This window comes from Poecilia formosa, unplaced genomic scaffold (assembly GCF_000485575.1).
Source record: "Poecilia formosa unplaced genomic scaffold, Poecilia_formosa-5.1.2 Scaffold193, whole genome shotgun sequence".
NCBI lineage: Eukaryota > Metazoa > Chordata > Actinopteri > Cyprinodontiformes > Poeciliidae > Poecilia > Poecilia formosa.
The window spans coordinates 616,447-633,927 of record NW_006800132.1 but is presented as its reverse complement, the minus strand read 5'-3'; the positions used below and the strand labels follow the sequence as shown (position 1 = coordinate 633,927).

Genomic DNA, 17,481 nt, shown 5'->3' with positions numbered 1-17,481 from the left:
AACATCTTACAACAGACTCTCAGTTTTCCTATCGTTGCCGAGGAAAAGTGCTGACACGGTTTCATCCATGTGGTCAGGATGATGTGCGTTGCTACTTTGAAGCCACACGTTGCATTTTGGATGTGGCTCAAGAAGTTCAGTTTCGGTCTCATTTGACCAGAACATCTTCCAAACGTTTGGCGCTTTCATTACACAGATGGTGGCAAACTTTAAAGATGATTCTCTTTAGGTGAGATTAGTTGCTTCTTGCCACAATTTCATGAAGTCCAGACTCTTGACTAATATGTGTCCTTTCAGCAGTTTCTCCCATGTGAGCTGTGGATTTCTGCAGAGTCATAACATCCCTTTCATCGTCCCTTTAGGATTTTAGATTGAGCAGTGCTCTGTGAGACATTCAAACCGTACATTTTCACCGGTTCGTATCCTAACTCTTATTTCAGTCTTGACAACGGTATCTCGGCCCAGACTGCTGCAATCCTTCGTCTTCATGATCCTGTTTGTTCACTAACAAACCTTTGACAGAGATCTCCAACTGTAGACCTTATATCTACGGTCCTGCAGGTTTTAAATGCCTCTTTGCTTCAACACAGATGAATCAAGTGAATTCATTATCCCTTCAGCATGCCATCATGTTTGGTAAAGTCCTGGTAACGATTCATCCAGTGTAGGAGTGTTGGACCAGTCTGCAACCTGCATTACAGTAGATCTATGAGGGCTGGAGACCTCCACAGAACATTTGAAGACATACTGAGAATAAATTTGACGCAAATAATTTCTAAAGCAAATTCATTTCATTTAGTGGGTAGCAAAGTAAAGGGAGTGGTTGGGCTTGAGTAAGAAGAAATTTCACATTTTTCAGATTTTTCTATATGAACGTGTGAAAATAATTTTTCAAACGCAAACGTCCTTCACTGCTTTATTCTGTTTTATTACAAAGAAAACGACAAAGTCCAAAAACGAGCAATGAATACGTTTACTAGCTATTGTATGGAACACCATAAATGATAAAGCATACTTTTAAATATAAATAAATATGCATTTTTATCTGCATTTACCTGGGAAGTTGTCCTAGCATGTTCTTAGTAATGAATATATTATTATGACCTGCCCAAAAGGAGACGACATGTGGCGTGAGAGCACAGGTTGATACAGATCTTTATTCAATTCAACAGATCATTTCTCTACTTCTAATTAAGCATAGAACCTGTTGGAAAAACAATTAGCATTCTGAAATCAGTTGTCACAACTTTTGTAACGTGTATTTTTATTTTTTTTCGTTTTGTTTTGCAACTCTCACTCATGTCTCAAAATTCCCCACTTGCCCACGAGCGCTTCGTGAAGCCCGAGCTTCATGAATTAAAGGAGCAGACGCGTTATCCCCTCAGATTCATGTAGCTACGGCGACAGCTGAGTCTGCCGGGTTTATTGATAATCAGAGTCTCTGGTGGAGGCAGGACGTGAGCGAGGATTTAGCGCACCTTAAGGGAGTCCCTCCTCCCGCGCTGGAAATATGCTCGTGAGATCTCACCTCATGTTAATTTGTCACCGAGGAGGAACTCTCACTGTTAGCCCTCTGGCTAACTCTGAGCTATTCATTGTCTCCTATGGCTACGGCCTTTTTTGTTCTCCGAGAGCTTGTTCCACAATTTTACATTGCCTTGTTTTTTTTTTTGTTTTGTTTTTTTTCCCTCTGCTTTCACCTCTCTCTGCCTTGACTGTTTTTGTTTTTTTGTTGTTTTTTTCCCGTTCCCTCTCCTTTTGACTGTGACAATTACACGTCCTCCTGTGGGACAATTAAAAAAGGAACTGGCTTCCCCCGGCGACAGGGAGAAGACAAAGGAAAGGGATCGAGGAAATAATGATGTTAGATTTGTTTGTGCAGTCGCCCATCTCCTTTGAACCAGCGCCTCTTGAAGTAGCTGCTGTTTTGTTCCGGCGCCACCTCTTTGTCAAGGACGCCCTGCCTTTCAGCCCCACTGTCCGACAAAATAGACAAAAGCCGCTCTTCGCTCAGAGACGCAAAACTTTCCCCATGCACCCCCACCTCCCCACACCCGATGTGGTTGGTTGTCCTCTTTCATCCCCGTCCTGAACGCCTCCTCTTCCTCTCTGACAGGTGCAAATGCAACCTTCACGCCAACAGCTGCGTGTTTGACAAAGAGAAGTTGAGCTGCGAGTGCGAGCACAACACCACCGGGCCTGACTGCGGGCGCTGTAAGAGGAGCTACCAAGGGCGAGCGTGGAGTGCCGGCTCCTACCTGCCCATTCCCAAGGGCACGGCTAATATCTGTGAGTATGAACACACATGTACCGCAACAAATCCAGGAAACATGTTAGCTCATCAACATATAGGGGCCACTGCGCATGTTCCCCTTAATCGGTAAAGTCACATTCACAATTTGTTTGTATGAAAGCGATGTCAACATCAGGCTACGTCGGCCAACACCGGCCGTTTTAATGGAAACACATTGTCTCTACTTTTGAATCTGGTGAAACGTAACCGGCAGCATTAAAACCTTACCGAGACGTTGATATGTTCCCTACTTTTTCTTAACATGGCTCTTTACAACAAGGCAACTCATTTGGGTAAGTCACATTTAGACATAAAATTATGGTGGAAACGTGATACGTCTACGTAAACATCCCATTGAGTATTAATGTCTAAGGATTATCGCATAGTTGTGAAACAAAAGTACGCTATTTTGTGTTTTTCTTTTAATTAGCGGTGAAAGCAAAAGCATAAAAAAACGAGAAAAGAAAAATGTTTCTCGTCTGGGGCCATCAAGTTGTCCAGTAATCTCTCAAACGTGGAATATTTTTAATTATGATGCAGTGATATCATAATTTGTTTGGATTGGGAATCCCCGCCATCTGCGACAAGCTGAAATCCAAGAAATACTTTTGAGACTCTTCTGGACAATGTGGCTGAAAACGCATCACAATACAAGCGTTTCATATCAGTCGATATCAATTAATATTGACTAGTTTGTTTTAAATACTGCTGCTGCAACTAGTTGTTGCTAGGTAACCAAAGAGAGAGTGAATTAGTTGATACCACCAAACTTGCTGAGCTCCTCATTAAAGGTTTAGCGACTAAAGTCTCTCCTCTGCCTACATCTCCCAGAATGCAGTGCGGTTCTGGATCAGAGTTCAGTAAATATTCTATTTATTGACTATTGAATGCTTTATCAGATGTATTATTTATTGATATTGATCATGTGTCCATTATAATAATATGTATTATCATTGATTTATTGTCCAGTCCTACTTGAGACCCTCTAAAGACGCTTATAGCTGCCTGTTTTAGTCGCTCTAACAACAGATTTACCTTAATATGCATTAATATACACAGTGGAAACTGTCTTAGCATGACCGCAGAAGCTAACCTCTACCGCTCTCGCAGTTACAGCCAATCAGCCCCAAGGAAAACAAACGGTGCTCCTGGATTGGTTGCTTTGCAATCGCTAGCCAATAGCGTGTTTAGTAGCATCATGTCAGTTTCCGTAAGCTGCATTTTCTTTTGACTATTTTTAAATGACCTGAACGGAAAACTGCTGGATTTTCTGCCAAAAGTTAAATTCCACAGAAAAACGAGTAAACAAGCGAGTCTGCGAATTCTGCAATAGCTTTTTGCTGAATTAATCAAAGCAAAAGGGGCGAATATCGGGTTTGTGTTTGTGGCAACTGGAAATAAAGTGATAATTTTGAATCGTTTTATCCAGGACGCTTTGCTTTGAAACAACAATGAGAACCAGGATATATTCCAAGTGTTGTTATAAGCCACCATTAAAAGAAGAAGAGCTTAAAATCGCAACAACAAAAAAATGTTCTGACATGTGACTCACTGTTTTCTTGAGAATCATACATTCAACAGAGAAACTCACCCTGACACGGAGGAGGGAAAGAGAGCTTCATACCCGCACAGCAATATTAGAATTTACAGTATAATGATCTCCATTTCCCCCCTTTTTTTCCCCTTTCCCTCCCTGGAGCTCTTGCTGTCTTCTTTTCTGTTCCCTCGGAGAAAAATAACGTTTGCTCTTCCGTTGAAGCAAACAGAGCAAGGACGTAGTGTCAGACTGCACTTTCCACATCCAGCAGTTTGGTGCTGCTAAAGTGAGTGGAGACCACTTTATCAGTACTTACGTAAAGAGCTTTTTCTATCAGTCACAAATAAGGGCAATTATGGTCTCAGTGCAAACGCTCTTGATTAATAGATGCCCTGCTTCTTAGTCACAGCACAACAACTCGTGTGTAGATTTAGTCCGGCGTGGGCGACTGGTGCAAACACGGCTCCAGAAAACATTAGATTATCGTTATAAAGCACTCAAGCGACAACGCTTAATGTTTTTTGTCGCTCGTTTCAGAAAGTGAAACTCGCATATTGAATAGATGTCTTATGCATGATGTTGGGTGATTGTTGCATGCTTATAATGAGAACTACCAAATGTCTCAGGATATTTTTATCAAGAAACTGTAAAATGTCCTTTGGTTATTTTGGCATTTGGCAGCAGATGCCAAATGTCAATCTTAACTTTATTGGTTAAACATTTGGCCAGTTGCTCGTGTTGGTGTTTCGTTATGCTGCCACGGTTGAAAAGTCAAAAAGGTGGCGTGGCAATGTATCCAGTAACGCAGGATATTAAAAATAATTATATGTTTTATTGGGATTTTTTTTTTATTGTTTCACAAATTGAAAAAAAAAAAGTGAACTGCAATATCTATTAAACAATATGTCATCTAAATAGAATATTTACACCCAGGTTTGATTGCTCCAAATCTCGTGGGAGTTTTTTTTATTTTTTTATTTTATTTTTTGCAAGCTGCATTCTGATTTTGGACTTTAAACCAAAAGAACAGTTCACTTTTGTGCATTTAGTAGCAGCTTATAAAGTTCCAAATGTTTTCTCAAAACAGTGTTCAGTGAATCATAATGTTCAGGTCAAAGCCTTTTAGATTTTAAACTCATAGATAACTCATCAGAAACATTGACTTTGATGACTTCCTGAAGGCGGAGCTTGAGAAACAGCAGAACTTTCTTAAAGAGACAGAGCCCCAATTTCAAGGCTTTCTTCTAAGTCCATATTTTACATATACAGCATTTTTTATAACACAGTTACTTTATCGTGCCATAAAATGATTTTATATGGCTGGAAAACACATAATGCTGCCCCTTTAAATAAGTATTTGCTGGTATTTTTCCCCTTGCTCTGACAACATCTCCATGCTTTTACGACCTCTGAACGACATGACATCTGTCTGCTTTACAACAAGAAATATTATTGTGTTTTAATATCATTATACCTCTAAATTATCCTTTAACCACCGTATTATAAAATCACCCAAGCAGAAGCTCCCAAAACTGTCAGCATTCCTGCCTTATATCAGCCAACAAAATGACGGCTTTGGGTTCAAATATGCTCCCAACTTTCATCCCCCCCCTCCCCCGTCTCTTTATTACTGCGATTTCTGCCTCCCTGCCTGGGGACTCGCAGCTCGGCCGCCGGCCACTGATGACTTATTCTGCCTCCCCGAGGATCCGCGTTATGAGACTTAGGGAGGGTTAGTGAAATAGCCATAACCAAAGCCTGGATTGACAGCACATTATTAAAAAAAAAAAAAAAAAAAGGTGACGGACACACATACATGCACAGGTGCTCATCCAGACCTCGGTGCGGCGCAGGCACACACCCTCATAACCACACAAGAGGCGCGCAGACAAACTCCTTTGGCCCTGCTGGTGATGAAAAACAGTCCCAGTGTAAAGCGCATTATTATACTTTGTCTTGGAGGAGGCAAAATCCATAATGTAATAACGCTGTGAAAAATCTATAGGAATGCAAGGTTTCCCTGCTGAATAGAGAAGAAAACACACAAAGCTGAGGGGAGGAGAAACCCCCCCCCAACAAAAAGTAGAGAAAACGTTATGTGCTGTGCTGCAATCGGCGAAAGTCTCCCCGTGTTTGCGCCAAAACCGAGCGAGCATATGGCATCTCCGCCGAGGCAAATTTGTCAAAGATGAAAACGCAATTAAGAATTAATTTCTTCTTACTATGCCCATCATGTCGTCTGACGGGATAAGGAGGTCAATGAATCATCATCTGGAAGGGGGTGTGGCACTGGAGGGTGCGGGGGGCGTTAATGTGTCGCCTCATAATGGGGCTGTGTTTGAAACGTGGATTTAACGAGTGACAGGGAGCGAAATGGATGGCGGAGACGGGAAAAGGAGGGGAGGCGGGCATCGCTCTCTGTCACAGCTAACTCGGCCTACAGGGGGCCGGGTGGGGGTGGGGGGTCTCTTTCTCCGTCTGTAATGGTTGCCCACCCGCCTCTCATCCTCGCTCATTTTCGCTTCCTTCCTCTGGAGAGAGACAGAAGGAGAGGGATCAGTTGCAGAATTAACCATGGCAGTTCATTTCACTGTACGACCGAAGGGAGCCGAGCTAAACGGAGGCTGGCGTTCGGGTGGAGGGGGAGTGGCTCTTCACCTACAGAAACTTGATTTCCGGCACTGAAGTTTATCCTGGGCGTCGCTGCGAAGCCAGACTGTGTTCACCTGAAAACAGTTCAGCTAATGTCAAGAAGATCGCACATGTTGCCGACAAAGCACACAGTTTGAAACCAGACATTTAGACATAGTCATGTTTTTTCCCCCACTGACTACTATTAAACAGCAATGAACTTTTTTCCACTTCCTCATGTTTTTGTTTGGAATTGTACATTTGGAAAACCAGTTGATGCTAACTTCCTGGCTGATGTCTGGAGATATTGAAAGGTTCACAGTTTTCCCTGAAAATATAAGCCAATCATCATCATCATGATCTCACAAGCTTCTGATTTTGAAGGAGAAAAAAAAAACACTGTTTCTGTCATTATTTCTCCATCTAACAAACAATTTCAGTAGCCCTGAAAGGTTTGTGATACGGAATGTCACACTGAGAGAAAAAAAATGCTGATGTGTCTTTTTAGTTGCCGTATGTAAATATCTGGCCTCTTTTGATAAACGCAGCGTCTTTCGAATCAAAGTCTTAAGATTGGTCTGAAATCGTGTTTTTCTCCATCATATAAGACAACCAGATCATTCCCAGTTAAAAAATGTTGGTTTAAACTAATTATATTAAACTCTGAGGACGTTTTAGTCAAACGGGAATTAAGATATAAAAAGGGAGCAAATCCCTTATACGTAAACCTTTGGGGTTTTATGTGTTTTGTACATTTCCCGGGTTTACAGAGTTTACCCTGAAAAATACCTGTATCATGTATACAGCTCTGGAGGCCACTTAACATGATCTGTTTCTCTGATTTTAGTTTTTATAGGTGTGTTTGAGTAAAATTGCTCTTTTATTCTATGAACTACTATCAACGTGTCTCTGAAATTCTCAGGAAAAATGTTCTATTTATTTGCAGAAAATGAAAAATGGTCATAAGAACAAAAACGATGCAGAGCTTTCAGCCCTCAAATAATGCAAATAAATAAATCTCATATTAATTTAGAAACAACAATACTAATGTATTGGAAGAGTTCAGAAATCCGTATTCGGAGGAAAAACCAGGAGGTTTTCTATGGGGTTCAGTGCAGTGGGCTCTTCATTTCTTCCAGAGCTGCTGTATATAAAACTCTCTGGGTTTTATATGCAGAGGGGTACATGCCCCCCCATTGGCCACCACTTGGGTGCACCACTGCCCCCAAATTCCTGTACTGTTACGCCCCTACCATCCATCCATCCATCCATCCATCCATCCATCCATCCATCCATCCATCCATCCATCCATCCATCCATCATCTGAACTTGTATTCACCTTTCACACATATGAAGATAAGTTCTTGTGGGAGAAATGAAGGAAGCTTAAATGCTGTGACCTCTCTTAACCTGTAAACTTGCTGCATAATCACAGCTCTGAGTATTGAATTTTTGAGATTATTTATTAAAGCAGCCTCCAGTCATACTGCAATCATTGTCCTCACATACTGGGTAAATATTACAGTTCAACATATACGCTTGAGGCGTACCAAAGGAGTCTTTGCACCCAACGTTTAGACTCTTTACATATTCTGCACCCCGTTTCTGAGCATCCAGTCCTCTTGCATGGCGACTAAGCGAGTAGATTACCTTGTCAGAGCAGGATTAAGAGACCCTGGTTCTGACGTAGCTGACGCCTCAGCCACGACTTCATGGATCTGTATTGATCAAAGCAGTAGAGGCCCTGAGCCTCAAACAATTGATCCCCTGCATACAAAGACCAGCCACATCCTCCTCCTCCTCATCATCATCATCATCATCCTGCTTTTCGCCGTGGTCCAGGCGAGCATCACAAGACGGAGCGCCGTCACATCAGAAGCCGGCAGACACAACAAGAAGTAAAAAATACCCCACAGCCGTCAAAGAGCACTTCCGTCTGGTGCTAATGATCAGCTGCCAGCCGCTGGAATCTGATTATCTCTTCCCTTTGTCCAGATGGGAGGCGTTGGTCTTGTTGTTTGACGGAAGAATTTCAGCGGTGAGATGAGATGCCGGATGAACAGAAGACTTTATGGCATAAAGAAAATGTGTCTTGGTGTCGGCATTTAGGTTCTTGTAAAGCTTTTTCAGTTCATCACAGGTTGTTTTTTTTTGTGCCACATTCCTGTGATGAACTGCATCAAACGGGGACTGATGAACTCTCAAGGTGATCACTTACGGCAGGATTTACTAAATCCAGGACGCTTCAGCGGGAAAATCTGTATTTTTTTGGGACCTTACCTCTCTAATAATTTAAAATCAAGACATGTTCATATGAATTTTATCTTAAATTAACAGTTTGATTTAGAGATGCAGCAGCCAAGCTTTTCCTGGCCGAAATCGATTCATGTTTCTTTTTCTGTTGAGCTCTGATTGGCCGATTTCTGTTTTACTTGAAACCAGCCCCCCGCCCCATCCCCCTCAAGTCATGAAGGTTATTTGATAGAATCAACTCTCTACTCTCAGGTTTATCTTAGTGAAACCTTCACCAGAGCCAGAACTAAACATGGAGAAGCAGCATTCAGCTTCAGCTTCTATGCTCCACAGATCTGGAACAAAGTGCCAGAAAACTGCAAAGCAGCCGAAACACTGAGCTCCTTTAAATCAAAGCTAAACACCCACCTCTCTAGAGTTCCTTCAGACTCATAACAACTGGAACATTGATCAATATATTTGATGTGTGTTGATTATAATGGCGCTTGACAAAATGTAATGTTTGCTGCTTGTTTCAATGTTTTTATGATGTCAAACATTTAAGAGTGCCTTGTTGCTGAAATGTGCTGTTCAGATAAACTTGAACATGTCCTGTCACCTACATCAATGAGCTGACAAAAACAGGATAGAAGACTTAAAAAGAAAAAAGAAAAAACTACGGTCCAAAGAGGCCGTTTGGAGTGATCTGCAAACATTTATATGTTCGGATCTGATGTTTGCTTGCTTTCCTATGTATGTATCAAAGTGTTGCTCCCTAACCTTTATTTAATATTTCACTAAGCTCAAAAAGGGCATCAAAGCAAATTCTGCTGGTTAATGTGCGCGCAGACAGAAAGTGGAAGCTGTACAAAAATAAAAAGGAAAATTCAGATGTTTAGTTTTTTTGACTCACCAAGAAAATCCGGCTTCTGATTTCTGCTGTATCTTCAAATTTGTTCCTTTTTTTTAAAGTTTCACAACATTCTCTGTAAAGCTGCCTCCTATTGTCATCCAATGCACGGTTTTAAAATGCATTCAAATGACTGTTCCCCCCTCCTTCATTATTTGGGCCTTTATTTTACCCCAATTCTGTTTCTCTGTAAAACTCAATGACACTTGTTTTTATTTTATTTTTTTCTGTCATTCTACTCCTCCTCCTCCTGCTGCTCTCCTCCATTATCTTGCTCTTTCTCTACCCATTCTGGCACATTTTTCCTTTTCTTTTCTTTTTTTTTACTTCCTCTTCTCCCCCAGATACCCCAGAGAACAAGCTTGTTTACACTTTCTTTTCCACGTCTCAGAACTGTGTAGCTGTGACGCTAATCTTTCTGTCAAATATATATATTTTTCTTTTCCGTCTATCTTTGGATTTTTTTTTTTTCTTTTCCGGCGTTACACCTCTTCTCCTCCCTCAAATCTTAAGCTGTCCTTCTTCCAACTCCTGGCCACTTTAAGACTTGCCACCTTTAATTCAGATCTACACGTGGAGACGGAGCCGGCGAGACGGAGCGCTCTGGCTAGCCACAAACCCGTAATTTTGCTCCTGAGGAATTCAATCAAATCAGCTCGCGCGCCGCCGTCGCGCTCGTGTTCTGGCAGCCGACGCCGCTGCCGACCGGTTAGCGACGCCTGTCACCATCACGGGGCTCTGTACAGCCAAAGAGGTCCGAGATGATGATGGATTGCTATAAAATGATGGCGGCCAGGGGAAAGTAATTACTAACTTTGCCTTCGGGGTGGCGCTGCTGCTGCTGGTGGTTGGGTGGAGGGGGAGGATTTCAGCAGATAAGCCCTTTTTCCAGAGCGCTCCCTCGGCTGCGCCAAAGCAAACAGGTGAAGGTCAGAGAGGAATGACTGCTGACAGAAACAATGTAATGACACCCGTGGTCATCGGGCGCTCATGTCATCAGCCAAACGTTATCGACACAAGAATGTGACGAATTTCAGCAGCAGGTCTGCTCACTCTGCAGGAAGCGTGAAGAGCTGGTGAAAGAATATGCAGAGGAGAAACAGAATGTAGGTCAAATATACCGAAGAGTGATATTCAGAAAAAAGAAACACGTTTCACTGTAACCTGGAGCTGATTTGTCGAGCAGTAATCACCTACATCCCCCACTGACTCGAGATGTTCTGTTTGCTTTTTTAAGTTCCAGTTTATTTTTGAAAACGGAGCCGCATTACATACTAATGAACATTTACATGCAAGTACATAAGATTATAGTCAGGTGGCTAATTTCCTTCTAATCCCATTGGTGATAATAAACATGAAAGGTAACACTTTATTTGAAGGGGGGTGAATAAGACTGTCATGACACTGTCATAAAGATGACATAACACCTGTCATGAACATGAATAAGCCTTCATGAATATTTATGACTGTTGTCATAAAACGTCATTCGGTAAATTATGACACTTTTAATACACAGTTGACATTATTCAAAATGTCTTTGTTAATCAAGAAATCATTACTGTTTAAACTTTGCCTTTAATAACATAAAGTTACCTCATTTTTAAAGTGCAATCAGTAATACTTTTATAACAAATTTATATCAACAATTTATTGTATCCAAATGGACCAAGAAAGAACAAAAAGACATGACAAAGTACAGAGAGGTATGGGTAAATGTGCTTAAAATAATGATCACTTTACTAACAATACAGTGAATTGTGCAACAGCTTAAGTAAAACCACGAAGCACAGTCATGTTTGGAATTAAGGTGAGCGTGTGTGGGTGTGTGCAGCAGGTGCAGATAAATGCACAAACCAAAAGGGGGGTGAAAGACAAAAAGCGCAAAACAAAGGAGACATGCAGCTTCTACGTGCTTTTCTTGGCTCTACAGTCACAATGATCCAAAGTCTGCCCTGATGCTGCAGCGTAGAACTGGAACAAGCAGATATCAGTACACTGGAGCCGTCATGGCATCAACTCTTGCTGACCCCGCAGAAGGAAAGCATCCTGACAGCAGGATGCTGCCTTCACCACACGTTACCACGGCGGTGATGGGTTCAAGGTGATACTCAGAGTTCAGATTTTCAAAGCGCAGGGTTTTCAATGTGGGTAAAAACCTTTGATCAACATGTCAAATATTGTTTTTTGGGTTGTTTTTTTTAATATGCTCAGCTTATTTTTTTTCTTTTTTTTAATCATCATAGAAATCTGAATAAAGTGCATGAATACTTTTCCATTCATGTATTAATATTAACCACCATGTTTTATTGTGGTCTGAAGCTGATTTGCTACATAATAATTATTATGTGCATTATGTGTATCTCAGCCACATAGTATCAACTCATAGCACAATCAAGTAACTGTTTCCATCAGTTATAAAAATTCTGTATATATATCAAATGTGTATGTATCACCTTGAATTAGTAGCTGTTGCTTTTGCACTATGACACAAACATGGTACTGCTGGTCTGCTCAGTTTGTCTCTGTTGGTGTGTCTGTCCCTGTCAAATAAACTTAATAATAATAATAATAATAATACCTTTTTAACAACATTGTTATCAATGTTGCACTGAGAAGTAGCTCAGCAGATGTGCAGCTCTACCAGGTGTTTGCTAATTGCTGCCAGCTAGTCTGAAGGAGCTGAGTGGTGGAGCTTTCAGCTTGGTCCAACTTACATCTTGAGCAGTTTGATTGTTGCCATGGTGATTAAAAGATTTATCAAACATGTGTGAAAGAATCAAAGCAACGCTCCAGGTATGTGTTTGATGAAGGAATTACATGATAACATGATTTCACATAATACCGCCCCTTTATGACTTATTTCTAATCGCTTGTTGCCTTTTTTTCTGCTCAGGCTGTAGTTTATTTACTGTCTCGCCTCCATTTGTATTCGTGTCCATGTGTGGCATGTGCTGACCCCGTCACATGAGGCGACTCGCACAAACCTCAGAGATCCTGTTTCCTCCCCAGCATCTCTGCGCAGCATGCACAAAAAAAAAAGAAAAAAAGAAAAGAAATCAATGGGGCGCACCGTCAACATAAGCAGCCCTTAATGCTCTTCCTGCGCGATAGGACCAAATTAGATTGCAGCCGTGGCCCATAATGGCACGGCCGGGCAGGTGAAGAGGATTGAAATTGACGGTGATTGAAAATTAATCGAATGACCCCGACATGGGATCCGCGAATGCGCTCGTGCCCCGCAGGTTGTTCATAAAGCAGCGGATAATTGCACTGACAGGCCACTGGTGCTCGGGAGCGTGACCTGGAAGGAAAGGTCAAACTTCACTCAGCGACAGCCTGAGGAGTCGATCCGTACGGTCGCTCGCTCGCTCGTCGTCGAGCGGACGGTTTCACGTTTGTTTTTGTTTTTTTGTTTTTTTCCGACAGAAGACTGTGGGTGAAACAGTGTGGCGGCACACTCCGTCGCGTCAGGAGCATAAGCAGATTAACACCTCTGTTTACTGTGTGACATACATGTTAAAACGTTTAGCCGGTTCTTTGTTACGCAGCAACAGTGCCGGCTTTATCACTGCGCTCTTCTCCTGTCGTCTTAGCGACTGGAAATGGAGCGTTGGCTGATACCAAGGAAAGCAGAATATCGTCGCTGTGAGGAGCCTCTCTGCTCAGACGGTGAACTTAAACGGTTTCTTATTGCGCACTAATGAGAGTATGCAGGGAAATAACCAGCAAGAGTCATATTTTTTCCCTCTCTATCCTTCACCTAATGTAGTCGGCCCCCTGCTAATCTTCCAAATTTGATGCAGATAGCTTTTTTTGAGTGTGTTATTGCTCAACCAGATGCTTAAAACCTTGTAAGTACAGTTTTTTTCTTTTCATTCTTGTTGATTTATTTTTTTACAATAAATCGCCACAGCAAAGAAAAAAAAAAGATCTAGGTTTCCCAGAGTGGCAACACAGGTCATGAAGTCGATTTCCAAAAAAAAATAAGTTTAATATTGACTGAAGGACAGTTGATGGTGAGCAACAAAACTTAGCATAGAAACATGAAAGATCCTGCAGCCTTGACTGTCCTGACACTTTATTGTTTACTTTGTAAATATTTTAGCTGCTTTACTTGCTTACTTTTCTGCTGTAAGAAAGAAATTTCTGCTTTCAGAAATTCATTTAAGTTTGAAAAAATAACGTGAATCCTCCAGTTGGCTAAAATGAAACTTTCAAATAGTGTTCATGATTTGGTGTGTGTGTTTATACTTCCCTTTTATGTACTTCTTGTTACTGTGCACTATTTTATTTTTATATTTGTATCATGTTCGAATAAATTTCATTTCAATTTCAAATTTCAAACTTCTGTTTAAAAGTGACATTCTCTATCAAAATACAGGCACTTGGAAAATCAAACATTTACTGCTGTCTTACCTTAAATTAGAGCATATTTCCTCAAAAGGTTCATTTCTTCAGTAATTAATAAAAAAAAATTGAAGCGCATGTAGTATGTAAACTGATTTCTCATAGAGTCGAATATTTGAAGCCTTTAATTTTGTTCATTTTGGGTTTCTCAGAGATGTATGAAATAAAATATTTAATGTTAATGCAGGATACGTTATATTTTGGCCTATGCAATAACAGGTAAAACTGTTGTAAGTTGAGCAGCAGATAGTTATCAACATGCTCCACAAATGTCATTGTGAAAGGACATGTTCATAAAGTTCTGAATTTGAGCACAATGTTGGAAAGTTGAGTGGAAGATAAATGTGGAAACTGTTTGTCCGCTGTCAAATGTAGCCATGCTGACTAGCCTCGGCATTCCTGGCTAGCTCTCTAGTGGTGAACCGGCCACAGCATAGCAGAGTGAAACGGTGGAGTGTGTGAGCAGCATGTACACGAAGGTGATTAACACTGATAAGACCCTCCTCCATCTAGGCTCTGATTGGTTGTTACAAACCAATCAGAGTATTTCTGCAGATGGCAGTAGGACCACAGAGAGGAAATGAAGGAGCTCATTTTTTTCCCCACTTGTTTCGTATTGTACAGTCATAGTGACAAAGTGACAGCTTAAACATATTGCTTCTAAAACTTACGCACTGCATCTTTAAATTTAACCCTTCAGCAGATCCTCATGTATTTAGGCCTGGCTGTATGACAGTGGACTAAAGCTGCAATTCAAATTCTGTATCAATTCTTATTGTAATGATGTAATATTATTTATGTTTGTAAACACTGCATGATATTTTATCTACTATCACTATTTTTTCCCTTTCTGTAAATCAACTTGGGTGATCCTGTATTGTAATGTTGTAATACAGGAAGTGATGAGATCCACATCCTTGCATCATGTCCCTGTCTCCTCAAAAGTGACTTCCTGGACCCCGTGGACCACAATGCACTTGTGTTAACTGAAAGCGCGCTCTTTGCTGCTCCTCTGCTGTCCCGTCGTTCCGCTGCGCCACAGCGTGCGCGATCGCGGTTGCCCTTGCCCTGTCCTTCCTGTCCGCGCCTGAGCATCTGCCCACCCCTCCACCGCCGGAGGGTTTGCGATCCGTATGCCGACGTGGCCACCTGCACTTCACAGCTCTCTGACGGTTCGCATGTTTGGCGTCTAAACATAACTGGCAGGCACAGATCAAGGGAAGAACCGACTGAATGACAGCAGCCGGATCAAAGTCCGCGTACACAAACAGCTTGTGAAAATCCTCACCGCTCTCCCCCCCCGCTTCTCCTACAGAGCTTGGACGTGTTGTTCGTCTCCGTTACGTAAAAACAAGGCCACGCTGAAATTCCCGCACACCTTCCCTCCTCCTCTTCAGGTGAGGAAGACACACGAGATCCGAGCGTTTCATCTCGTCTCCTCCAGCTTGAAAGAAACGTGCAAGCATGTCTCCAAATGCCCAGCATGCTTCTTCTTGCCATGGAGAGGCGCTTGTTTGTTTTGTTTTTGTCTTTTTTGGTTGGGCACGCTGCCTTGCTGAGGGGAGGAAGGACATGTGAGGATGTGAGGCAGGGCTCCCATCCAGAAGGGGATGATTAGAAAAACTCCGGCCGGCGTTGATGTCCTGACAGGAAATTCCGTTGTCGCGACTGCGAACGCGGGCGTTTGCGGCGCTAATTACAAGCCGAGCCGAGATGAAACCGAGAAACCGAACGTCTTCGGTCTCCTCGGATCCGCAGCCAGCCCGGCGTCCTGGTGCGGCGGAGATCTGGTCGCCATGGGGACGAGACAGACTGCATTATCTGCTCAGTGGCCACCCGGCTCAAGAGATTGCTCGATGGAGGGACGGACGGGCAGGCCGGCAGGACGAGACACGTCCTGCTCTGCTGTCAAAGCTGCAGTTTGATATTTACAGCAGTATTTGTAGTAGAGCCTTATGAAACTCTTCATACCTTTTTGGACTGAATCACAATTTGTCACGTTACAATCGTAAACTTTCAATGTTTTGCATCCAGACTTTATGTGGAATGCAAACTGCTGGCTGAATACATTTTAGTGCATTTCATTACATTGAGTGGCAGTTTGATTTTATTGAATAGAGCGTTCCAAGTCGAATCTTATTTATTTTGAAAGTAGATTTCAGCAACAAGGCAGTTCAAAGTTCTTTACACCATGAAGACACAAATAAAAAGCCGTGTAGATAACATACCAGTAACCGGTGACAAACATTTTGCTTTGTTTGTTACACAACAAAATCTTCAACACGCATAAAATATGTCAATGTTCCAGTGATTGTGAGTCAAATGTGACTCTAAACAGGGGGGTTTGTAGGCTTGAGTTAAAGGAACTCAGTGTTTCAGCCGTTTTGTAGTTTTCTGGAAGTTTGTTCCAGATTTGAGGTGCAGAGAAGCTGAATTTCTGCTTCTCTGTGTTCTGATGAAATATATTTTTTGGGATAGTGGACTAAAGAAAGCCATTAGAAGTCCAATTGCCAAAACTCATAAAATACACTGCAAAGATGTGGAACGAGTTGCTTGGGGTGAATGAAACTAAAATGTAGCTTTTTAGCCAACAAGCAAGACACAATGTTTGGTGGAAGACTCGCACTAAAAATACCATCCCCACTGTTAAGCATGGTGGTGGCACCAGCGTGCTGTGGGGATGGGTTTTCTGCATCAGGGTGGAGAAAGCTATAAGGAAGACGGATCCAGTCCTGGAAGAAAACTTCCCAGACAACGATCAACTCCCGGGTCGTCCAGAACGTTCGCAGGAAACACACAGTGGGGGCTTAACATTACAAATGTGTGCAAAACTTTGTCAATATTCCACTAATGTCAAAATAAAAACTATATTGTGCAATTTGGCATTTCCATTAAAATAAGAGACTCAATCAAAATCGCACGTAAATAAGGTCATGGAGAGTGGCCCAGTCAAATCCCAGACCTAAATCTAACTCAGAATCTGTGGCAAGACTTTAAAATCACCCCCAGCTGTTTTCCTTCCAATCTGACTGAAACTAGCTTATCTGTAAAAGAAGAACGAGCAAAACAAATGGTCTGTAGGCGTGCCAACAACTTGCAGCTGCAATTACAATAAATGGAGACACAGAGGAGCGTGGTTCAGTCTCTGAAACCAGGCGTTTAAGTTTTCAACTTAGACAACAAGAACTTTGGCCATTGACGGGGAAATCGGAGGAGGAAAACCGGACTGGTACAGATCACCAGACAGACTGCTGACTTTTTCATCTATTCTGTGCGTTAACTCAGGGGGACACGATTCATCACGTTGTAAAGATTAGAGGAGGATTTTCCAGCTTTTTCTCTCTTGATTTTAAGTTGTTGTTCTTCCTGCCGCTAAGCCAATGATATGCAACCATTTAAGCTGTGTGTGTTTTATTTCCCTCTCTCTCTTCTTCTCTTGCAGGTGTTCCTAATAACATTGGTCCAGTTAGT

General features: G+C 41.9%; 1 protein-coding gene across 9 annotated transcripts in view; it reads left to right on the top strand.

The window, feature by feature from the left end:
* The window catches only part of ntng1a (netrin g1a), a 155,538-nt gene that overhangs the window by 113,372 nt on the left and 24,685 nt on the right, over positions 1-17,481 (top strand). For 8 of the 9 annotated variants that reach the window (XM_016678911.1, XM_016678910.1, XM_016678913.1 and 5 more), the window contains exons 4-5: positions 2,117-2,289; positions 17,453-17,479. In XM_016678911.1, coding sequence (XP_016534397.1) covers positions 2,117-2,289; positions 17,453-17,479 — 200 coding nt within the window. The remainder of the gene's footprint in view (positions 1-2,116; positions 2,290-17,452; positions 17,480-17,481) is intronic. The other variant, XM_016678917.1, reaches the window with a different exon arrangement.